The sequence below is a fragment of the Cornus florida genome, unplaced genomic scaffold (genome assembly GCF_030987335.1).
Source record: "Cornus florida cultivar Cherokee Brave unplaced genomic scaffold, ASM3098733v1 CherokeeBrave_3.0.0_Hap2_Chr10, whole genome shotgun sequence".
Taxonomy (NCBI): domain Eukaryota; kingdom Viridiplantae; phylum Streptophyta; class Magnoliopsida; order Cornales; family Cornaceae; genus Cornus; species Cornus florida.
Genome location: NW_026775580.1, coordinates 110,483,468 through 110,507,807, shown reverse-complemented (window position 1 = coordinate 110,507,807; position 24,340 = coordinate 110,483,468). Strand labels below are relative to the sequence as shown.

General features: G+C 33.0%; 4 protein-coding genes across 4 annotated transcripts; 1 reads left to right on the top strand and 3 right to left on the bottom strand.

Moving 5' to 3' along the window:
- Positions 1 to 210: 210 nt before the first annotated feature.
- On the top strand, positions 211 to 885 carry LOC132277069 (uncharacterized). The gene has a single exon (XM_059778788.1). The coding sequence runs from the start codon at positions 344 to 346 to the stop codon at positions 707 to 709; it is 366 nt and encodes a 121-aa protein (XP_059634771.1). The 5' UTR covers positions 211 to 343; the 3' UTR covers positions 710 to 885.
- Positions 886 to 1,155: 270 nt separating this feature from the next.
- LOC132277068 (replication protein A 70 kDa DNA-binding subunit A) lies at positions 1,156 to 4,677 on the bottom strand. The gene is made up of 2 exons (XM_059778787.1): positions 4,159 to 4,677; positions 1,156 to 3,028 (listed from the first exon to the last, which is right to left on the bottom strand). Exons 1-2 carry the CDS (start codon positions 4,422 to 4,424, stop codon positions 1,411 to 1,413), a joined length of 1,884 nt encoding a protein of 627 aa, XP_059634770.1. The 5' UTR covers positions 4,425 to 4,677; the 3' UTR covers positions 1,156 to 1,410.
- Positions 4,678 to 7,185: 2,508 nt separating this feature from the next.
- Positions 7,186 to 11,251, bottom strand: LOC132277067 (small ribosomal subunit protein uS3x-like). Its single transcript, XM_059778786.1, has 6 exons — positions 11,036 to 11,251; positions 10,783 to 10,930; positions 10,507 to 10,678; positions 7,973 to 8,027; positions 7,750 to 7,881; positions 7,186 to 7,602 (listed from the first exon to the last, which is right to left on the bottom strand). The coding sequence occupies exons 1-6, from the start codon at positions 11,063 to 11,065 to the stop codon at positions 7,432 to 7,434; spliced, it is 708 nt and encodes a 235-aa protein (XP_059634769.1). The 5' UTR covers positions 11,066 to 11,251; the 3' UTR covers positions 7,186 to 7,431.
- A 7,909-nt stretch (positions 11,252 to 19,160) lies between these two features.
- LOC132277066 (protein ELF4-LIKE 3-like) lies at positions 19,161 to 21,243 on the bottom strand. Its single transcript, XM_059778785.1, has 2 exons — positions 21,014 to 21,243; positions 19,161 to 19,780 (listed from the first exon to the last, which is right to left on the bottom strand). Exon 2 carries the CDS (start codon positions 19,741 to 19,743, stop codon positions 19,399 to 19,401), a length of 345 nt encoding a protein of 114 aa, XP_059634768.1. The 5' UTR covers positions 19,744 to 19,780; positions 21,014 to 21,243; the 3' UTR covers positions 19,161 to 19,398.
- Between the last annotated feature and the right edge of the window lie 3,097 nt (positions 21,244 to 24,340).

Here is a 24,340-nt window from a genome sequence, read left to right as displayed (position 1 = left end):
ATCTAAACTCCAAGAATGCAATACTGCTCTGACCAGGGGTAATACAACAAGAGAGAGAAAACAAAATGGTACATTTCAGCTTGATAGTATAATAGGATGGGGCAATGCCAATGGGATAACCTTATCCACTATAGGCAAATGGGGAAGCTGACATGTTGGATAAAGGTGGAGATGTCATATCTTAATTCTCCACCTCTCATTAAACCATTTTCCTCCACATCTCCACCTAAACCAATATTATCTCAACACACCATATCAGTACCATCCTCTCTCATTCATCATCACCTAAAAACTTGCAGAAATAAGCTAGTTGAGTTGGAAGATCTGAGAAAAAGAGAAGACAATGGCCTCTACTTCAGCGGTTTTGGCACCAATGCCACTAACTTCGGCAACCCAAAAGAGGTTGCCAAGCTCCGATGCCTTCATTAAGCCATTGCCAGTCAGGTCCTCAAAGGCGATGGGGGGATCAAGGTCCATGGGAGGAAGGTTTCAAGTGAAGGCTTCGCTGAAGGAGAAGGCGGTGACAGGATTGACAGCAGCCGCACTGACGGCTTCCATGGTGATTCCGGAGGCGGCCCAGGCTGCGTCCGGTGTTTCCCCGTCTCTCAAGAACTTCTTGCTCAGCATCGTTGCTGGTGGAATTGTGCTTGGTGCAATTGTTGGTGCTGTGATTGGTGTGTCCAACTTCGATCCTGTCAAGCGGAGTTGAACCATAATAGCTTTGAAATGTGCTTATGAACCAACCCCTTTTATTTCTTCTTCATGCATCTGTAGAATGTTTGTTGTAATGATCTGTGCTCAAGTGTAACTCTCTTGTCAGCAATGCATTGTTTTCTGTTGACTAAATATTTCCTATACAAGTGCCAATAAAAGGAATTCTGGTAACACCTTGCTCTACATAGAATCTATCTCGCATACATATGACTAACACAATCTCTAGCCAGACAAACCAACAAATCATATATTGCTTCGGCTACAATAAAGAAATGACTCGCATAAAATGGTGCTGAAGTCCTATATAGCGGAGTAAACTACAGCAAATAAAATAAACTTATGTTCTTACCAATGAGAAGCAGAAATAGAAGCAACAACAACATGGTGCAGTGCCCGTTTAATGCTGGTTAAGCCATTGTCGATACTTTTAGCTCAATCACGAAGGCAATGGATTTATATTGTTTATATTCAAGTGAATAAAAACTGCTACAATTGAATTGTAAGTGGAACTTTAAAAATGTTAAGAACAGATATGCAAACTCACCTTGGTGGTGGCTTGTACAAATATATTGATCTTCTGACATTTATTCATAAAGTCAATAACAGATTCAGTGTTGGTTTCTCTTCATCAGAAGGTTAATCTTTTCCGCAGAACTAAAACTACTGCATGACCATTTCTTTTGGTTCAGAATGGTTTCAGTGGTGTTGAAACCCCGGAATCAAATTAAGCAGGTATCTGCACTCCGCAGAATAGTCTACCTTCTCTGCCTTGACAACCGTGATCTTCACCCTTTGTTCATCACCATACATTTCCTCTTTAATTTTAAGCCTACACAGATAGTTGGTGAAGAGACTGTTTCGGATGACTTCTCCAAACCTCAAATCGTCCTGTTCTTCATGTTTCATAAAGTACAACTCTTTTGCAGAACAACCCAAGATCTCTTCCCCTGACTCCTGAAAAGCTGTCACCCAAGTCAATCCCGTATGATCTTGAATTTGAGCTTGGAGAAGGTATCTGTAATCACACTCCTCAAATTCTTGATTACACCTGTCACATTGCCATCCTGAATTTCCTGCCCTCGTCACTTTCTTATTACATTGTCTGTCTCCAATCATTAATGGGCAAGCTGTGTAACAGAAAGTATCTGTTTTAATGAAAGATATGGTTGCCTTCACTGTGACCCAATCTGGCTTATCTGATCTTCCAAGAGCTTCGTCTTTGATCTGAGACACTGTTTTGCGGATCTCATTCTTTGCCCCCCCTGGCATAATGTCTTTAGAGATGGACTGAGACGAAGTATTCTTTCCCCCTTGATCAAACCACTGTCTCAGGCTATGGGCCTCTGGAGAATCTGGATTTATGAAGAGCTGGGTGGCAGAAATACTCCCTACTGATTTCCCACTGAAGTCATTAACTTTCCCAGCTTTGACAGCTAAAACTGGAAAAAGCCCAGCATCAACCATTTCTTGCAGCGTTTGACCTTCCCTGTTGCAGAAATCTCCCCAAAGTGTTAATTCAACACTCCGCCCAGATTGATCCTTTAGATTCAGAATCCTTCTCTGAGTTTCCATACCGTTTTTTCTCAAGATAGGGACTGAAGGGTTCACAGATATTACTATACCAATAACATCTAATATGGAATTGCTTTTGCTGCTCTCAATCTCACTGATACTTTTGAATAAGAACTGCTGCTGTGGTATGGAACCATCTTCATCTGGGCAAAGATCCACGGTTGAAGTTGCCTCCAAAAATATCTCCCATTCATTCTTCAGATGGTTGAAGTTCTTCTGGGCAGGTTTTAAGCTGCCTTTTGATATCATATAGACTTTTCCAACCTCAATGATATCATAAAAACGGTCAACAACAGCATTAAAGCAGGTTGCTCGTATTTCTCCTCCATCAGAGTCGAGTATATCAAAAGAAAAGACCTTCCCATCTCCCCTGGCATTGTTGTAGCGGCGGATATCTCCCTTTGCAGTCACTCTTGCCTTGATAGCCCAACGGCCCTGGTACGGATTCAAAGCAGCTATTGGAATAACGCGTGCCGGTGCCTCATTTCTCGTAATTGCCCCATGGTTTCTGTAATTTGGAGGAGGTTGGTAGGGAGGTTGAATAGTAGGGCGAAAACTCTGAATATTATTACCGGAATTTTGGGCACTCCGATGATTGCTATTTGTAGCCTTTGTTGGGAACCCTGAACTGCTAGCAGGAACTGGTTTTTGAGCTGTTGAATCAGAACCTGATAACATTTTTGGGTTCCCAATGGTTTCACAGTCTGATATAATAGTTTCCATGTTTAGAACAACAATAATCCTGCGAGAACACATAGATTCCAAGTTCTAAAATAAAAAAGATGGCCCAGTTTCAATCAAATATGCAGAAACATGCTCCTAAAAAGACGTGACAATAATTTCCAAATATTCAAAATAAAATTAGGAAGTACAATATATTACAGTCTTTAGAGGGCGGTTCAATATATTTGAATTCATAATAGTTAATACAAATGAATCATTTTCCCCAACTTATACATAAATACAAATACAAGATTCACTGATGCAAATGGAAACAAGTTTGCACCACCTTATAATTATAGAGACAACTTCCTTAGTTTACAAAAAAATTTGAGAGACTTTTGTTAAATGCTGATAAGAAATTACTATTTATTAGAATTAGTAAAAGTAAACAATCACTATTAAGGATGACTATGACAAAAACCAGCCCATATAGTGGTTGGATAATTTTAGCATATACATAGAAATTTTTTCTCCAATACAAACAGATTTTAGTCACCATTCACAACACAAATACGTATTCAATTTTGAAATAGACAATTCACATTCTACCCCCATTGCTATCAATTAAAAACTCAGTAAGCAGCTGTTTGAAAAGGAAAATATATATATATAATGGCGAACCAAGTCAATCCTAAATTGTACCACAAGTGGACATTTGTATACATGTCTGAATGAATGTACTTATATATGTACGAAGTATTTGTGTATAACGATTTGAATCAAATATATAATTGATTTGAATTGTCAGTACTGGTTATCTCCGAATTATAGTCTGTATCTCAAGAACAGTGAGATGTCAAAACCTACATTTGGCCGCAATACAGAACAAATTGGAGCAAGTCACTAAAACGCTGCATCAATCTCAAACCAACTATACTCTGCATTTCAAGAACAGTGAGATGTCTAAACCTACATTTGGTAGCTGTACCTAACAAATTGGAGCAAGTCACTAACACACTGCATCAATCTAAAACGAATTATACTCTGTATGTCAATAACAGTGAGATGCTAAAACCTACATTTGGCAGCAATACAGAACAAATTGGAGAAATTCACTGACACGCTGCATCAATCTCAAACACATTCAATATATATACACACACACACACAAGCACATGTATGAAAAAACATTAGGGATAAATTACTGACTTGCGATTCTGAACAGTACTGCAGATGTAATCGATCAACTGAATAACAGATCCCTTACGAACTTGGCCGCTCTTCACACGATCATTGAGCTGAGTGGCCAGCATTGCGTGCTCAGTAAAAACGGCATCGGACAGCAGAAAACGGTATCGTTCCTGAGCGTTACTGTTACCAATGAGTTTGATGTCCAATACCTGAACGAGCGGCTTCGAATTCACATCACCGGCGTTTATTGCCGAAATCGCATCTGGCGTCAGATTCACTGGCATTTTTGAAACCCTAGAAATTAAAGAGAGTGAAAGAGGAATTGGAATTTGCTTGAGGTGATGAAAATGGAAAATGAGACTCGAATTGAGAGTGGAATTGCTCTACGAACAGAAGAGATTCGATTGAGCAGAGAATAATCGGAATTAGAAATTGTGATACTGAAAGATATTTTTAGAAATTTCTTCGAATTTAGAGAGAGAGAGAGAGATTAGGGTTTCAGAGAAATGTTAAATGGCGGGTGATTTAACAAGTGAGAACACCGGCAAATGAGAAAAGTGACAGTTGAATTCAGGTTAAGAAATAACAAAATTTTGACTGTCTAAATTACAAGTATGCCCTCCCTTCCTTTACTTTATTACTTTTTTGTTCTACATTTAACATTTTGATACTATAAAACTAGTGTAACCATCATTCCTATACTCTTCAAAAATAATGCGAAATGAGACTTTTTATCACATCTTTCTGGTCTCATCCTATTACTATTTTCTTCATTCCCAATCTTTAAATTGCTTTCAAATATAAAACGAAGTCTTCATATATTTGTCTGAACCATTTCAATGTAAAGTCCTAATTTGTTTGGATTAGCAACAACGAATTAATTAAACCATTGATGTACAATTTGAATGTCTTAAAAGAGCACAATTCCTACGTTTTTTAACCAAGTTGATCATAAATAACCTTTCTCTTGATTCTTTGGACTTAAAACATTTTCATTAAAATAATCCTTCTTATATATATGTATATGATTTTTTCAATCTTGATGTAAAACTCAAATACTAAATGCGTCAAACCAATACAACTGAAAAAGCAATTTATTAGATGATTTTAAATACTCCCAAGTGGATTAATTAATGTTGTCTCTTTTTTTTCCCTCTTATTTAGAACTGATAAGAATTATTCAATTGACTTTGAAGTGAGTACTTAAAAAAATTATGTCTAGCTAATTGCATTCGAAAGTATTTTTTTTCTTTGTTTCAATTATTAAGAAAAAAAAAATAGTACAACCAAGATTCTTAGGAAGTTTTATAGCTAACTATTTTTGTTATGCCAAAAATTGAAATTAGTGGAAGGTTTTATGCAATTTGACATTCGATATAATAAGAATTGTCAATATAAATGTATACAGAGAGAGTGTTATTAAACATAGTCTATTTTACTAATTACCGACAAATCAACGAGTACAATGAAAATGAAAATTATATATATATAATCTCTTACAAAAACAATTTATGATCAAAACCTATTCTCCACCCTCGAAATCAACCGACTCCATATCTGACCGGAAGGGAAAAATGTGACTGGGCAAATCATCAAGCTTAACCACTTGGAAAGTGTGAGACTGAAAGTTGTAGAAAAGGGTAGATTTATAGCTGTTGAGGACTGCAATATCTGCATTATATAACGTTGCAAAAGATGCAAGTGGTTCCTCCCTGGTAAGAGCTTCATCAAGGTTCAATATATATATATATATCTATATATTTTTTGAAAGGCAGTCACTTAAGAAAAGTTCTTCTCTACAAGTGTAAGTTGAACCGGACAGTGTTGTAGTTGTTGTGTAAGAATGGGTCAGCTAGTTTGGGATTGATTTGACCCAATTACAAATATTGGGTAACCGATTAAAATCTACAAATGAAACTCGGGTTAGGCACATACTCGTTCGGTATTGCTTTTGAACGGCTTAAAATTGTTTTTATTAAAAAATAATAATAATAAAGAAATAAAAGTGTGTTGCATTCTAAGTAAAACCTTAGACAATTTGTCAAGACAATTGCATTCCCTCCTTAGCAAAAGTATTTTTTAAAATATTGTTTCCAAATAAATTAAAAAATAATTTAATTATGAAAAATACTTATTATATTGTATTTTTTAAGTTTTTAAAATTGTCTTTTTTAACTTTTTCAAAATTCTCTCTTTTAACTTTTTCTCTATTTTCTCTTCTTTAACACAAATCCATCGTAATTGGGACAAGAGCGTCCGTTATTAAGTTTTAACACAATCTAACATAGAATAAATTTCATTGGATTCCTTTTAAATCTTTTTTTAAAAAAATTACATAAACTTTTAAATTACAAATTATAAAAATATACTGGATTCCTTTGAAATTTGAAAACAATTATATAGAACCTTGAAATTCCAATATTACTCTTATTTTACAAGACATTTATTAAACAAATGATGTATTATCTGGGAGTCTTTTAGTAAATCAACTCACCTGTTAACCAATCACTAGTATTAACGGACTGTAATTTGACCTTATGATTGATAAAAATAAACAAAGCTTAAAAATAATGTATACCTAAGAATAGCTCATAGGAATGCATAATTTGATAACCTAACAAAAATGCAGCTTTGAAATCATCCTTATTTAAAGAGATACCTTAAATTTAACTTTTCAAATAATATTTCCTAAAAGAATTGATAAAAATAACAATAATAAAAAATACAAATAAAACACTCGAACTAGCTCCTCAACTTGAAGAACTAAAAAGAGTTTGCCTTGTCCAGTATCTTTGAAAGCTCATCCACCCAGTCCAGTTATCCAACATGTTAAAAGTACAAAAATGAGGAATGCATGAACCATCGATTTTACCTCCCGTCATAAACATTCATACAAGTCTAACAATTCGTTATCTTGGATAGAAATCGAAGACAAATCAAGGAAGGTTATTGTCATGAATTGAAGACAACCTGTTATGACTTGTAATTGGGTGGAATGCAGGACAAAAATTTATATACCAGCCTCATTCATACGAAATAAAGGCGTGATGAAACAAAATGCATGCTTTCTATAATGGAGAAATGAGGGGAAGGGGAACTGAAAATATATCCGTTAAACAAAACTCATTACTACTAAAGTTGAACAGAACCAAGGAGATAACAGAGTTACTTTGGCACAGTTTGTCATCTTCAGTACACAAACCCATCCATGCAAAAAGTAACAGCTCTAGAATATTCAATAAATAAAATATAAAATGAGAAGAAGACTGATTTCAAGCTGTAACCGATGCTTTAAGCTACAGGAACCTCGACATCAGTAGGAATCATTGGTGGTGGCCTGATGTATTCCTCTTCCTCCTTTGGAGGATGGATTGTTACAAGATCTGGAAGGGGCGTTGCTGGACCCTGCTTTCCCTTGGGATCCCAATCAAGCATGATCTTGACCTTGATACCAAGTACTCCCTGTAAAAAACACAATGCTGAACATGATCAGAAGACTCTTAAAATGAAAACATCGGTAAGAGAATCCTTCTCTATTTCCCCCATGAGAAAGAAAGAGATGTTTGGAGTGTTCGTTCTGAACAAAAAACCATAGCACAAGAGATAAACCTGTCTCAGAAGTACATGTCTAACAGCTGAATCAATGTACTCATTGACCGGATGACCAGAAGATATCATGTAACCATCTTTAAACTTCATTGATTTTGCACGCTGTGCCCTAAGCTTTCCGCTAACAATCACCTGTTACATGTACCAGCAACACTCTATATTCAATATCAAAGATAATTCAAGAACTGGATCCAAGGAAGCCAAAGGCTATTAGTGCACATACCTCACACCCCTTTGCCCCACTCTCCATGATAAATCTCAAAACACCATAACAGGCCCTAAAAGATGATAATAAACATCACAAATGTTGGTTCCAAACATTAATTTCACAATAAATTAAAATTCTGGCCATGAAGAAGAAAACAATCAGACAAAAAATAGGTAAGAAAAAAGCAATCTAAGATGTGAAAAAAAGACACAAACATCAAAATGGTGCCGTATGACTACCCCTGATGACCAAGACATGACCTAAAAATACCTAAAAGAAAAACAAAGATAAAAGAAATAATCCATACAAATTGAAAGCCCTTGCAATTGATGTGGTACAGATAACTGATATGGTGGGCCAACAAAGGTTTGAATCTAATGTGAACCATATAACTGGTCTACCTTTGTCCCACTGGCTTCGAGTCTAACTCTCAAGCCCTAGATCATGGTTTCGAGACTGGTAGAGAAGAGGAAAAGGAAGAAAAAAAATTGTGAACCATAAAGATAACTACAGATCTCTTGTCATGTACCCTCCCAATGTTACTGCATGAAAACCAGTGTATTTCACGAGGATGATGGCATGGAGAGACATGATTGATGTAGTCATCTTCCGACACAGAGTTGGTACAGAAGCACCAATCTGCTTTTTCGATGACAATAAAAATTAGTAATTAAAAAAAAAAAAATCACCATACAACAGAAAGCTACATTTTTATGCTGATCAAAAATTCATGAAGCCTTATTATTTTCAATTGGCTTCAGCTTAAGGACATTTAAAAAAGGGTGATAATAATGACAACCATTTGATCAATCAGCTATACAAATTAGAAAAGAATAGGCATTAGTAACAGCATCTTAGACCGACGGATACCAATTTCAGACACAAGCAAGTGCAGAAACAAGCAGAAGAATATTTTTTGATATGTAAGATTCATTTAGAAGAAACGGAATGGTGCTAAAGGGTTAGCCATTGCAAATCAGATACTAACCTAAAGGATGCATCCCTTCCAATCATTAATCTTTCCCACACACACAAAAGATCAATCAGCAAATTTGGACACCAAAACAAGCTCATCATAGCAATTATAATTGTACTACCACAACAGAATTAAGGGCTAATTTGGTGTGCAGGAATGAATTGGAATGGAATGCGAATAGAGGTCGGAATGGAATGAGAAGGGAATAGAATGGGAATGTTGATTTCCATTCTACCGTTTGGTTGCAAACATGGAATGTGTAAAGTTGGAATGGAATGGATTTATATTATTTTAAATACATTTTATTATTGTAAAAAAATTAACAAAAGCAAAAGGGTGAAGAGATGATGGAGAGAGAAAATAGACCAGATAGAAAGATAAACACAGAGTCTCCATAGCTATCAACATTCCCACTGCCACAACCACGACCATCAACACTATTCATTTCGATAAATGAATTCTGAAATCCACCAAAAATACCAAAAACAACTCTCAAAAATAGATGAAATCCACCAAAAACAACTGTGAGAGAGGAATCGACTAATAGAGAAAAAACATGCTTCTGTTCTGTCAGATCGTCACCGACAGAGGGGACAAAAAGAACCGTTGGACCTAAATGCCATCCAAATTCGTGATTGACCCATATTTGAGCTTCCCTATAATTTTCGTCTTGTAATAGACCAAGTACTCAAACTGTATATAGCATGGCTTTCCGAGCTCGACGACGAAGCTTCCGTCATCGGAGAGAGAGTAGGATTTGACGGAGTCTGGCAAGAGACCGCTCGGGAGGCCAAATTGGGGGAGAATTTCGTAGACTGTTGGGGGATCGGAGGAGGGGGAAATTGCGGGGACGGAGATGATGTAGAGAGAGAAAAGGAGGAGACCCAGATGGGGTTTTAGATTGGGCGCCATGGTTTCCGATGGGGGTGGTCTAGACAGAGAAATGTTGGGAGAGAGAGAGAGAGAGAGAGTTGAAAGAGGGAATGGAATGGTCATTCCTTTTGTTTGCCGGTGGAATGACTTTGATGGAATGACCATTCTCCAAGAATGGTGGAGAATGACGATTCTAAGTTTAAAATTGGGCACCAAACACAAGAATGGAATAAAAACCATTCCATTTCACTTTCTTTGTATTCCATTCCACCACACCAAACTAGCCCTAAGTTCTCCAAATGATAATAAAGCCCCAGTCAGCAACAATTCAAAAGCTATTATAAAGTCTTTCACACTTTCTCTCCCTCGTACCAGAGAATTTTCCCCTCAAGTCCTAAGCTATATCACACTCCAAATTACCATTACATCTATACTTACTTTCAAATATTTTTAATTTGACACACAACAGATAACATACAATAACTCAGCAAAAAACAATTATCACAACCATTTCTCAGAACTAGAACCTTGCTCAAACCACAAATTGATTTGTTTAATCAGACAACATTTTATTCATACGGAATATTTGCAAAATGAGAAACACACTCTTACTATATTATAATGATCAACCCTATTTTGAGTATATCATCAAAAAACACAAACAAAAAAAAAAATGATTGAACAAAATTGAAGCAAATACCTTCGAACGGCAAGACCGCCGAGGAGCTTGTAGCGCAGAGATTCGGCCTGAGCAATAGCACAAAGGCCTCTGTTGTTGACTTTCTCAGCATACAACTCCACACTGTTCTCAGGAAACTTAAACCGTTTCTGTACAACGGATGTGAGCTCTCTAATTCTCCTTCCCTTCTCACCTTCGATCAATGAATATTCAAAATTATAAAAAACCCAATAATTCAGAATCGTTGAAACAATTGTAATGATGATCAAATGAAAAACCCTAAGAAACAGAAATTACCGAGAACATTCTGAGTTCGGGTGGCTCTGATGATGATCTCCGTACGCATCGGAGTTACCCTAACCTCGACGCCAGAGTATCCATCCTCAGCAAGTTCTCTGGTCAAGACCTCGTTCAGCTCAGCGAAGAACACTCCATCGGCTACAAACTGAAACCAACTCAACTCAAATCAATAAAACGACATTAACACATATATGTATATGCATATACATACATAAATAGATCGAGGCTGATATGAGAATGAAGAACTGACCTTTCGCTTTTTGCTCATTTGAGTAGCCATTCTCGAAGGTTGTTCGAGTAAGTAGCAAAGCTACGCAGTTCCTACAACTGAGATCCAATTGTTGCTTTGGTTCGTGCTCTGCAAACCCTAATTTCCCTAGGGTTTTGTCTTGTTTGCTGTTATATTGTTAGAGGAAGAAACGGTCGGAAACCCTAATTTTGCTAGGGCTTTGTCTTGTTCACTGTGATATGTTAGATGCAGAAATGATCGGACGGTCGAGATGAGTTTTGAAATTATATTTGGGTTTCTTTGGTGGTAAAGGCGAATTTAGGCTGGCCCAATAATACTCCTCTTCTACAATAATCCAACTGCAAAGCAGTATCCACGAAATAATGGGCGTAGTAACCCAAGTTATATTAGTGCTACATGTTATCTGTGTTTTCGAATTGAAATTAGTATTCATGTGTTTCCACGTAAATTTTTTTTTTTTTAGGTAAATTATTTTTTAAAATTTGAAAAAGGTCTAAGTCGATATCAAGTTCATCGAGTTAGGCGTGTAAAATAATTTATCAAAAATTGATGGTTAATAATTTTTTTAAAATTTTAATATCTTTTTATTTTTTGTAAATATTTTACGATAACCAAACACTAAATAACAAAAAAAATATATTTTATATCTAAATAAACAGAGCTAATTAATTAAAAATTTTCAAACCCCAATATATAAATTTAAAATGTGGTATGGATTTATTAAGTGATAGAGATTTTATTTTTTAAAAAAAAAAAATTAACTGAAGTTCCTTGATTTGTCACTTAAAGAACTATTCTAGAACACAAAAAAAATATTTTCAAAAAACTACAAAAGACAATTTCCTAAAAACAAACCTTTTTTAAGATGAGTTTTCATAGTACAATTCTTTAAAATTGTCAATTAAACAAATTTTTGTACATTATTTAAATTTTTAATTCTCAATATATATATATATATATATATATATATATATAACCAAACAGGGTAGATGTTACCTATGACCCTAGGGATCCATGTTTGTCAAAAGCCTTGTTGACTTTGTGCAGTGGACCTAGAATCTTTGTACAATAACTAGGCTAAGAAAAGTCCAGAATCCACATAAAACTAACCGAAGAATAACTTAATTCAGATGCCTACCAGCCTTATTTTTGCCCAATCTTGAGTCACCTACATTTCATTTACCCTCATGTGAATTGGCCGGTTTAGTTGATTTATATTAATATTTGTTTAAATTTCCTACACTGTGACTGTGACTACAAATCATGATTCTACAGGAAAATTTATATCTATTTCATGTTAAAGTCTATTATTCCTCTTTTTTTTAATATATTTTTATTGCCGACAACAATTTAAAATTCATGTATAAGCCATTACTCGTATTAAATCATCTTTATAAATTTAACAAGAATCATTGAAATTCATCAAAAACCAATATGTATTGAATTTTGTAGATGAAATTTGCATTTTGGGTGTACGTGTGAGGTTAAAAAGTATTTCTGGCGTCACTCTATTTCACGACATTATGCCTTATACGGTCTGCAACTACAGCCATGATTATGAAATGCTGATCTAAATTTTAACAAGGTTGACTTCAACAATAGATCACTGTGGTCCAAAGTTCATAATTTTATAGAAAATAAAAGAGCTGTCAAGGCAAAGGTATTATTAAATTACATCTCCTAAAATTGGAATTATCTAGTTATGTATTGTCATGATCGTGAAAATTAATGTTAAATAACATATATTCATTGGATTGCCAACTATTTCAGCAGTTGGAAAATAAATAAATTATAAATGATATTTTTGTACATACCAATCAAATAAAACTTTTTTTTTTCCCGGCAAACAACACAAACAATAGACACTTCCAAAATCACTGTAAATCAAGTTGAGCACGATGGAGTATATCAAATGGAATATAAGATAGGAGAACGTCCTCGTGGAGATGACTTTGAGAGAGTTTAGTAATCATATGGGCCATCTCAACGCACATAGCTAAACCGAAACAAGAGAACTCTCTGAAGTGCACATTGTATGTCATAAATAACAGCCGCCATTTCCACTGAACAAGCACCATCATCCAACACTGCCTTACAAACAATCAAGGAGTCAATCTCAAACCAATAGTGATAAAACGAAAAACGATAAGCTCACAACAACAGAGCTTTACAAAGGCACACAACTTCAACCAATGAGTAACTCATCAATACAAACAATAACAACTTACACATTGATCCCTAGTTACAATTAGATCAACATTTTCTGTCCTATCATTTCGAATCCTAGAATTAGTTGTGAATGCTTTTCGGACCCTTTTTGTTCCATTGCTGCAATGCAACATGTAGAGATTCTTTTCTATTAACCCTTTTTTCTTGTGACATGAAGAAATATTTCTGCCGGTTTTTGTGTGTGTGTGTGTGTGTGTTTTTGGGTGTCAAAAAGGTGAAAAGGTACGAATTTCAGCATTTATACTGAATTACTGATGGAGTATTATGTACTCGTGTTAAAGCAATGGATTTTCAAAGAAATCTAGTTACTAGTTTAATCTTACCATGTAACATTGAAAAAGCTAGGTTATAATTGATTTATGGCCAATTTTAATCGATTATCAAAAACTTCAAAGATGGTTTAAATAAATTTTAGGGTAAAGTGAGAAAAATATCCTTAATATTTATATTTTGAATAAATAACATCTGTATCATTTATGTTGTGTATATAAGTTCGTAAGTTTGAAAAAATAAACAAAGAAGAGCTTATGTTATGTATAAAAGTCCGTTAAGTTTGAAAAATGAGCAAAAAAAGAGTTTGAACTCACGGATAAGATATAAAATTTTAAAAATATCCTTATCTCTTTTTATAATGCCCTTATATATATATATATATATATATATATATAAACAAAGAAGAGCTTATGTTATGTATAAAAGTCCGTTAAGTTTGAAAAATGAGCAAAAAAAGAGTTTGAACTCACGGATAAGATATAAAATTTTAAAAATATCCTTATCTCTTTTTATAATGCCCTTATATATATATATATATATATATATAAGGGCATTATAAAAAGAGATAAGGATATTTTTAAAATTTTATATCTTATCCGTGAGTTCAAACTCTTTTTTTGCTCATTTTTCAAACCGAGCCGGTAAGAACATTGTCGCCGGAGATATCAAATCGTTGTCAATTTTTCATTGTCGGTAGTTTAAATCTACAACTGTGATGATGATGAAGAAATTCAAAGAAAAGAAAAAAATAAAATGACAGATTAGTCATTTTATATTTAATTAGTTCTTTTACTTATTTTTTATTTAGTTATAGAGGGACGTTTTAGTTTTTTTAGTATTCAGGTCCTTATTTGTTCCAAAATTAAATATTAGAGACTTTTTAAAATATATAGGGGTTATACAAATGCATACCATATGGATGTTTTTGGCTCGCACCCTAAATTTTATAAAAGAATAACAATAATGCTTAATGTGCTGTGGTTAGTTTTAATTAAACAACATTAATGGCCATTTTTATTTTGAGTTACTTACAAACCACCACAAACTGTACAATCCAACCACAACTTTGAAATTAGCTGCCAGGAAAGAAAGGTCAAATATGCTTTTGTAAAGCTAGCTAGCCACCAGTAGAGTTTGTTGTTTGTGAGAATCTTTTCCCATAGCTGTTACTTTACAAATTTAATTCACACATATATAATAAAATATTAAAGTTGTCATCATTGATGCTATTGTTAATTTAGTCTTAACTTATAATTAAGTTATTCTTAGCTATATATATAGAGAAACGTCACTAAATTATTTAATATTTAGTGGATTAATATAATAAAAATTAATTTTATTATATATTCTTGCGGATCATTTTCACAATTCAGAAAAAGGACCCTTTAATAAATTCTCCAGTGTAATTGGAATCCAACTAATGGATGTAGGTACCTTGTACCTACGGGATCCACTATTGTAAAGGTGTAGGGCTCCAAACATGACTTTGGTTTCTTTTCCAAGCAGTTTGCTGGAACTGCAAGGAACAAAAAAAGCAGATTCCCTTTCACATGTTATGTTTTAAAGCATGTTTAGTCTGTCTTGGCTTGGCTTGTTTTTGGGGACCAATGCATTTCATCTTCAACCCCCTTATGATTGATTACCTTAATCAAGGCTGCTTTACTTTTAATTAATCATCTCGTATGGTTCATATCGTCTTATACGCTGTATTTTAGCGTCCGGCTTATATATAACTCATCCTCTATCAAGGAATTTTGTGTTGTTCATGTGCATCAAAATGGTGCCGTTATAGTGCAGAGTCAAGTTGATTTGGTAATTATAAAAGTGGAGTGATGAGTGAAAAAAGGAAAATATGAGTTGAAATTGAAGAAAGAGAAATATTAGTTGAAATAGTATTGTGCATCAAAACAATACTATTTCAGTGCACGGAGCAGCACATGAGGGAAACATGATTCAATCGTGATTATATTAGACATTTAATGATATATCATCTATCTCGTAAAGTGAAAGACATTGGTATGAACCTCTTTAAGAATAAATGAGTATGAATTTTTTATCGAGAAGAAAACGAAAAAAAAAAAAAAAGGACAAAGGGGCCAAGACAGCAGCTAATAGAATAGACAACGTATGAAGTAAAAGTGGAAAATGCAGGAAAAAGAAAAAGCCATTTGGAAATCATTTCGAAAATGCCAAGGAAACTTCCATGGAACTGCAGGGGGGAAAAAGTAAATAAAAAGGAATGGTTTTTCTTATTCAATCATTCTCATATTTATTTTCTAATAATCAAATCTAGTTATCTTATACATCTTTGATACCAACCAAGTCCTCTTCCTATGGTGATGCTTGAACGTTCTCATAAAAATCTTTAAATTATTCTTATATTTTTTACCTTTTTAAGGTTAAACTGTCCATTTTTAGGAAAGTTCTCATATAATTTCTCCCTGAATTCCTTGTTTGGTTCCAAATTGCTTTCACCCTTCATGATTTCCAAATGACTTTTTCTTTTTCTTGCATTTTCCACTTCTACTTCACAAGCACCTTGTAAGCATTATATAGATATATATATATCTCCCATGTTTTCAAAAAAGTTTCCCACTAGTTTTATGCTGATTGCAGCAAAAAGTCTTTATCTTTTTTTTATTCATAAACATGCATGTCTCAGCTTTTTCACACTTATTCTTTGTCAGCAAGTTCTAAATAGCCCAATTTATAATCATGTATTTGTTACAAAGATGAATAGGGAAGTGAAATTATTTACCTAATTAACCTCCATCTCAAAAAGCTCATCTTGTTTGGTATGGTATATTAAATATTGAGGAAAAATAAAACTCATCGCTTTGTTCTGCAATATGTCAATCTGCCAAGGGACATCCAAGGTCCCACGAGGATATAGGGAAATCATGGTTGAATAGTAACTTAATGCTATATAACTATCATTAGTAGGAAGTGACATACTCAAGAATAATATTTAAAAAGGGTGAAGTGTCAAAAATCTCCTATAATTTGAAAAATATGCGAATAACACATTTGATATTTAAATTCTACTCTTGTAATATGAAAAATGAGCAAATAAATACTTCAAACTTAAAAAAGTGACATATGCTGGTCATGTAACAAAAAAAAGTTCCTTTATACCAACACTATCCTTTTAGACTTTTCAAAGTGCCTATCATTCATTTTCCCCTCATTTCTATATATATAATACCACAACTTCATTATTTTTTACTCTATAAATATTCTATTTATATTTTTTTTCTCTCTATAATTTATGTTTGTATGTATATTTTTCTTCTCATTCTCTGTCTCTCTCTAACGGCTCTCTTCCACGTATATAAATTATATTTCTTTAATACTAATAATAAATAATTTAAATTTATCTTTTTAAAAAAATTCTACTTATATCCTAATGTGTACCAAAGGCTTTCTGCATATCCATGTGTGAGATTTGTGTCGTGTGTATATATAAAATAATATTTTTTTATAGAAATAATATTTTCTAAAACATAAAAGTGATTTACATATTATGTTAGCAATTTATTTTCCCGTGATCAAATAATTAAATATTAATTTATCAAAAAAAGAATAAAATTAAATATCAAAAAGACAAATATATATACACATAAATGTCTATACCTATTATATATTCTTTTAATAATGAAATCTTTGGTCAAACATTAAGGGTTTGTCATCTGTATAAAAGAAAATAGTTTATTTCGTACGAAATACATATATTCTTTTTATATTTACTTATATTGCTATTCAACAATTATTTATAAGAATATGATTTGGCACTTGACTTTATATATATATTATATTATATTTCATTTAATTTTTTTAGATAGAGATGATAATATAAATTATTTTAGATAAAGATAATAATAAAAATTATTTATTTGACTTAAAGATATATATATATATATATATATATATATATATATATATATATATATATATTACATTTTTTACATTATATTTGTTTTGATTTTACGCTCTATTTTTGGGTAATCCCTTTTAAGTAATTTTAACTGTACTCATTTTTATTATTTTGGAAAAGAGAATCTTGAGGGACATTTCTGTATTTTTACCTATCTAACTTTATTTAACTAACAATAAGTCTTTTTCATATGAGAAATGATAGGTCTTCCGACTTCAATTGCCGACTCATCCTTCAAATATAACGTGGTTGGCTCACGTTGAAACTCTTAAAACAAAATCCCGTAAACATCTCTTTTCATGTTGCAAGAGTGTAATTTGAACATAAAGGTTGTTATTTACACACTTTTCAAACTATAAGGAAGTTTTTATATTTCATCCTATTAAAAAAATTAATGATTTGAAATTCGAAAAAGGGACGGCTTCATTGATTTATATGAATGAGACTATATAACTATAATGTCCGACTGATTTACTGATTTATTTGATTATGATGTCATTAATATTTTTAATATCATAATGGTATCATATAAAATTTATGGTGTTTATAATTCATACAAAAATAAAAAATAAAAAATAAATCCAGCAATCACCTAAGTGTGGGCATCTCTCCTTACATCAGGAAATAAAGATGCCATTGATAGGGTCCACCAACAAAGACACCTGCTTAATCAATGGGAGGGGGAGAGAGATATGTAGGAGAATGATCAACCTGAAGACTGCTCATACGAAGACATTTATTGCAGCTAGAGACTAAAGAGAGGAAAAAAGGAAAAGAAAAGTGGATGCAAATAACGTAAGTAGAGGAAAGGATAAGTATGGAAAAGTTCCAGTACCATCCCTAGAAAGAACCTTTGGGCCCCTTGTCATGTTGTTGGGGGCCACTATTTACACATATCTGTCTCCTGGAACTGTTAGTGCTTTGTCCTGAACTACCCCAATCTACTTTATAATCCCAATTCAATTCTTTATCAATTTCTCTCCCTATCGATATACCATCCAAGATTTTCATTGGTTATATAACAAACAAAAAAACACATTAAACCAAAAATTAAAAAAAGGGTCCAAAGTCCATCATCTCTTATCTGAGATTCTGTTCTTATGGTGGTGTGTGATTGGGATTCAACAAGATTATCCAAAGCTGCTTTCTCCCTTTTGTTTCAAAGCATCTTTGAAAAGATGTAAGCCTAAGTTCTCCATACAAGTTATGAACAGTGATTTCCAAAGCAAAGTTAAAAAAAAAAAGAGGTGGGGGGGGGGGGGGGGGGTGGTGGTTTGAATTCATGGGAGGGGACTGAAAACAGCATCTATATATTATCACCTCTCTCTTCACTTCAATTCAATTCAATTCAATTCTCAGTTGAAGTCTGGAAGAAAATGACTCTAGAGGCTAAGGATGGAAAAAGAATAAATGAGAGTTTCAACAAAAGCAGAAGAAGAAACTCTATGAAAAAGAGAATTGTAAAAGACACAAGGGCCAAAACAGATTTTAGCCTTTTGACAACCTGAAAAGGAGAGAAGAATATAACAGCTCATAGACCACTTTTTTAACAAAAAGAAATTTTAATTGTATTCAAAGACACATTTGATTGTCCATATAAAGAACACAGAAGCTTACATCAATTCATCAACAAATGCCAGCCTTTATTACCCGATTATCAAAAAACCAGAACAAAATCTGAAAATTAGATTTGGCAAGAACATGCTTGATTTCAATTAGATTCACAGTTACAAAGTCATAATGTGACAGGGAAGATTTGGAACAATTATTCTTATGAGAAGAAATGTAGAGTAAGTGGAAGCACTAATGACAGCAGAGTTACACAATCTAATCATGTTCATCTACCTCAAGAAAACTGCGAATTTCTGGTTTGCCGGCGGCACGCAGAAGAATCAAGAATGGAATTGGCTTGAGATTGTCTGTCTGTCTACCCAGGCCTATTCCTCTTGTGGCCAGATTTCCCATCTGATCTAAAAGCACCACTTGAGTCTCCTTCAGATGAGGCTTCCATGGACTTGGAGAAAGAACTTGAAAGATCAGCATAGAGGTCAACCACCCTCCTGATGTTGTTGTTCAGCTCTTTGATCAGACCTACATTCCTGCCCAGGTTGTCGGGGATTTTCGACTCGTGATTCTGGTTAATTTCATTGATCAACAATCTGTTCTGATCCAATATGTTCTGAACTTGAACAAAACTCTTCTGAAATGTCTGTATAACTTTGCCATCTAACTGACTACCATTGCCTAGTCCTGAAAATGTGTCCCCCTCCATTTGGAGTCACCAAAATGCAGTCAAATCAAAACCAGTCCTGCACAATTAAGAAACACAAGAACACACAAAGAAAAAAAAAAAAAAAAAATGAGAAAAATCACAAGATGAGACAATGTCTATTAAATTATAAATTTACTTTAAATAATACCCATCATCATGTTTTCTCATCTGTACTTGCTTCCATTACCAAAGTGCCCAGACAAAACATGATAAAGGTATGGATTTTTTAAAAACATATGGTGCATAAGAGACAAGGTCTGAACTAAGAAATCATGACCCTCATAGGTTCTTCTTCGCATTTTTTTATTTTTATTTTCTGAAAGTTAGGTTCTTCTTCTCATGTTACAAACATGTATGTTGTTTTTGTGTGTGTGTGTGTGTTTTTTTTTTCATTATTTGTTTACTGATTATTTTAATTGTTATTATTATTATTTGGGGATGATGAGAAGTAAAAAAGCAGATCCCATTTCTATAAAAAGGAACCTTTTAATATGTACTCAGAAATACCACCTAAAGGTTTTTTCTCAGAGTTTGAAAAGAAGAATATCAGGACCCCCAAAGAACAGTCAATGATGCAGAGATAATACAGCCATAAGGGCACTATTGCAAATACACCATTGTTGTACAGATATATCTATCTATATATATATATATATATATATACCGACACTTATATATGTTTGTGTTTGTATGATGTGTATGCATTAGCAGAAAAATTGCTAATTAGGTAGAAAGAAAACCTATTTCAAAGAAAATGGGTTTAAATTGAAATTCTTGAAAAAAACAGAAGACACTATTGGAATTGGGAATTCAACGTTCAAACCGTACTCTAAAGCTTGCACTTGCAAAAGAATTAATTCCCAAAATAGAAAAAAAAAAGAAAAAAGAAATATAACTTAATAAACCCATTTAATTATGGCCCGTAAAGAAGAAGATAAAATTAATGAAAATCAAAATCAACAAGCATATGAAGATTCTTGACAATAATATTGTTAGAATTCAGAAGGAAAAAAAAAAAAAAGTTATGCGTGTGATATATACATATATATATATATATTGTTTGGACAGTAAATAAGATTAATATAAATAAATATAACAACTCGATACGATCAATTTTGGGTTTATAAAATATTATCGCAGATATCAATTCAGAAGTTCATACAATTTCAAATATAAAAAAGGATAACAATAAGGAAATTATTTATTAATCATTATATATAGAGATATATATATAAAAACTATATGGAGTGTATATATATTGTAATCGTACCGTGAAAATCTGGGAACATTCCTCTAAGTGGGAAGAGAGGCACAGTGAACAATGGAAAAGATCAGCGACTGAATCGAATCACTAGAAGAAAGCCCCTTAATTCTGGATTTTAGAGAGAGAGAGAGAGAGACGATATTTTAGAGAGAGAAAGAATATGAAGATTTGACAGTCAGGCTCCGACCCACCCGCTGTCTAAAATATATTTCTCTCTCCTCTTTTCCACTTGTCTGTTATTTGGTAATTTATGTAATAGTACTGTATGTGCTACTAGTGTATAAAACTCTGATCTGAGGTGAGCTTTTCAACTGAAACGTGGCATCTGATCTATGATGCACAGTGGGGCCCAATTCAAGGATTTTGATCTGCATATTATGCATTCCACTGACTTTTAAGGATGTTTAAAGTTGAAATTTATGAATCACCTGTTTCTATAATGAGACTTGTTAAGAGATTTTCTTAACTTTAAAAATAACAAAAAGTTAAAAAGGAAAATATCTAGTTATGTAAACCTCCCATTTGCATAATTTCATAATTATCGCCTTTGTCCTCATGATTTCGTACAACTATTTATTTTGGTAAATTACACTCAAAGTTTGAAAAAGTCACAGATCGTTAGGTATTTTTATTTTATCACACATATGTTTAAAGTTTGAACACTAATCTTTTTTTAAAAAGTAGGGATCTAATATCACTAGGTCACTGTCCTGTCAGTATCGATTATGATTTATTGCTTTAACCTCTTTTGAGATTTGGTGTGTGCCTAACGATACTTCTCATATTTTCTTCTCTACATACCTATTAAACCAAATTTTACCTTTTATAAAGTTCAGGATTAGTGACTTTTCACACTCAAAATTATTTTTTAGTTTACTAACTAATTTAGGGAAGATCAAAGTAATAAACCAACATCTATCTGTGTATAATTTATCTAAACATCAAGAGAGATCATTATAATTTACCTAAGAAGTTACTACTCAGTATCTTTTTCGCCTTCAATCATAAAAACCAAGCTTTCATTGGAAATTTTATAAAAACAATTTGGATAGAATAAGATTCATGGTATGTCCAATGTGGGAGATAAATTATTAGATGATCTAGATTTATAAACACTTGATGGGTCAATTCAATTTAGATTCTTCGATTGAAAATATAACCCCATAAAAATATTAATATATTATAAAGAAATCTCAATAATGGTCTAAATTCTCACTGTGGGACTCAAACCCCTTACTTCCCCTATGAGAAAGAATATGCTACACTAGTGGGCCAGTGGCCCATTGACAGGTCATTTATCCTACTGATAGGATAGAATTTAAAAGTCTAAATATTTATATTACTTCAGCTCGTCAAGTTTGATGGAATCATATTATTAATCTTTATTATGAATGATGTCCTGCAAAAACTAAGGGTTGCTTTTATGATTTGAACATTGAAATTTAAAATCTTTCCTTCAAGCATTGTTTATTTGATACTTTTATTATAATTTTATATCTGTTTCCTTTTTTAAAAAAATTTCTCTGACAAACAATTCAAGCATTCACTTTTATTTCTCATAGAGAATTTTCACTTTATAAAGTAGGAAATATCATTCATTAGGTATTGATGCTATATAATTCACTTTTATTTATTGGACTTCAATTCAACCCTCCACCCTTTTTTCTTGATTTGTCTTTGATGTCGATTATGTAATCAACATGTAGCAAATCAAAATAACACAGTTGATCTTTCTTTTATATATATATATATATATACAAGGTATAATTTATGTGGGGGCATTGACTTGGACTCTTCAAAATGTTTGTCATAGATGCACAAATTTGTCCCATTAAATTATACATTGAATTTGTGTTTTACAGTCTTATGGTCTACGTTGCTACCAATGGTGTATAATCTTCTACTTTCTCCTTAGTTTGACTCATAAAAAAATTTGCCAAGTCAACCCAAATTAGATAATGATAGCCAAAGTACAGCTGTAGATTTGGCACGCAAATAATTTCCACAAACAAAAAATCATAATCAAAGAAATGAAATGAACTTTGTGGTCCATCTCCCACCTTTTTTTATATAGGATCAAGTCTCGTACGTTGATTTTAGTTATAAGCAAGAATATTGTGATTGCCACCTCATTTAATGATATAAGATCTACATCTGATGGGAAAATATAATATATAGTTCATCACATACAATATATATACTTTTACAAGATGAATCCTAGGCATAGCTGTGCACCGAGTTTATGTGGGATCCATCTCATCCAATGTAACATTTCTTGGTGTGAGAATAATATATATATATATATATATATATATATATATATATGTGTGTGTGTGTCATACCATATCATATCACATAGATGTAACAACAATGAATATACAGCTACAGCAACCCAACTATGTTGTAATTAATGTTAAGAGTACTGGTCCATGCTGCATCATGGTAGAGCCACTATCTGTTGAAATCAATTATGAGTTAAATCAGTACATGGATATATATGTTTCATTTGGATATGGAAAAGTACAACAATTAGATTGAATATTGTGGTGTGTTTGTGTGTGTTGTTAGGTTTTGGTGGAAGGAGAGAAATAAATAAGACAAAAGCATTGAAAAAGCAATGCCTTTCCTTTTTCTCACATTGTAGACACAGGCACTCCACAAGGTGCTGTGCTGATCCTTGTTCTGCCAAACAAAGATACCAATATTGGTAGCAATTTTTGGGAAGCATCTACAGTACACACCATAGATCATGTATTCACATGTCTTGTTGTTGTGTTGTTGGTCCCTTGCATTTGGCTGGACCACTGTCTACTAACTTGTGTTCAACACATGGGAGGCTCCAATTATTTTTCCAAGAGGTAATAATATGGTGCCCCCAAAGTCAGATAATTTCGATTTATTTATGTAATCAGGGAGTTGACGTAATGATAAATATTATTGACAGATTGAAATGTTGCATTAATGGGCACGCTAGAATTTAGATTTGTACCCGAAAAACACTCACTCTAAGAAAAGTCCTTGCACTTTAAATTTGGTAAAATATATATGGAGAACTTTAGAAAATTTTAATTGAAGGACCAATATGATCTCTTGAAAGTAAAATGCAAATAATTTAACACATTTTTATACAAGTAAATGAGTAAGGAGTTACTTTCGCGAGAATTTTTTTTTTAGAAACAACAGGAATGAGTGACATTATTTGAATTTTTTAAGTGACTTTAACTCAAATATGTAATATACTGATATTCACCAATACAATTTACACAAATTATTTGACATCTTGAGGTGTATATTTTAGTGTTTTAATATACGTTGATCAACATGAATATTATT

What these genes read in the sequence shown, in the direction of transcription:
- LOC132277069 (XM_059778788.1), top strand. Translation starts at nt 344, where the DNA reads ATGGCCTCTACTTCAGCGGTTTTGGCACCAATGCCACTAACTTCGGCA.
- LOC132277068 (XM_059778787.1), bottom strand. Translation starts at nt 4,424, where the DNA reads ATGCCAGTGAATCTGACGCCAGATGCGATTTCGGCAATAAACGCCGGT. An exon ending in AGTACTGTTCAGAATCGCAA is followed by an intron (nt 3,029 to 4,158) that starts GTCAGTAATTTA and finishes GTGTTCTCGCAG; the next exon opens with GATTATTGTTGTTCTAAACA.
- LOC132277067 (XM_059778786.1), bottom strand. Translation starts at nt 11,065, where the DNA reads ATGGCTACTCAAATGAGCAAAAAGCGAAAG. An exon ending in CCGAACTCAGAATGTTCTCG is followed by an intron (nt 10,679 to 10,782) that starts GTAATTTCTGTT and finishes CATTGATCGAAG; the next exon opens with GTGAGAAGGGAAGGAGAATT. An exon ending in GGCGGTCTTGCCGTTCGAAG is followed by an intron (nt 8,028 to 10,506) that starts GTATTTGCTTCA and finishes ATCATCTTTTAG; the next exon opens with GGCCTGTTATGGTGTTTTGA.
- LOC132277066 (XM_059778785.1), bottom strand. Translation starts at nt 19,743, where the DNA reads ATGGAGGGGGACACATTTTCAGGACTAGGCAATGGTAGTCAGTTAGAT.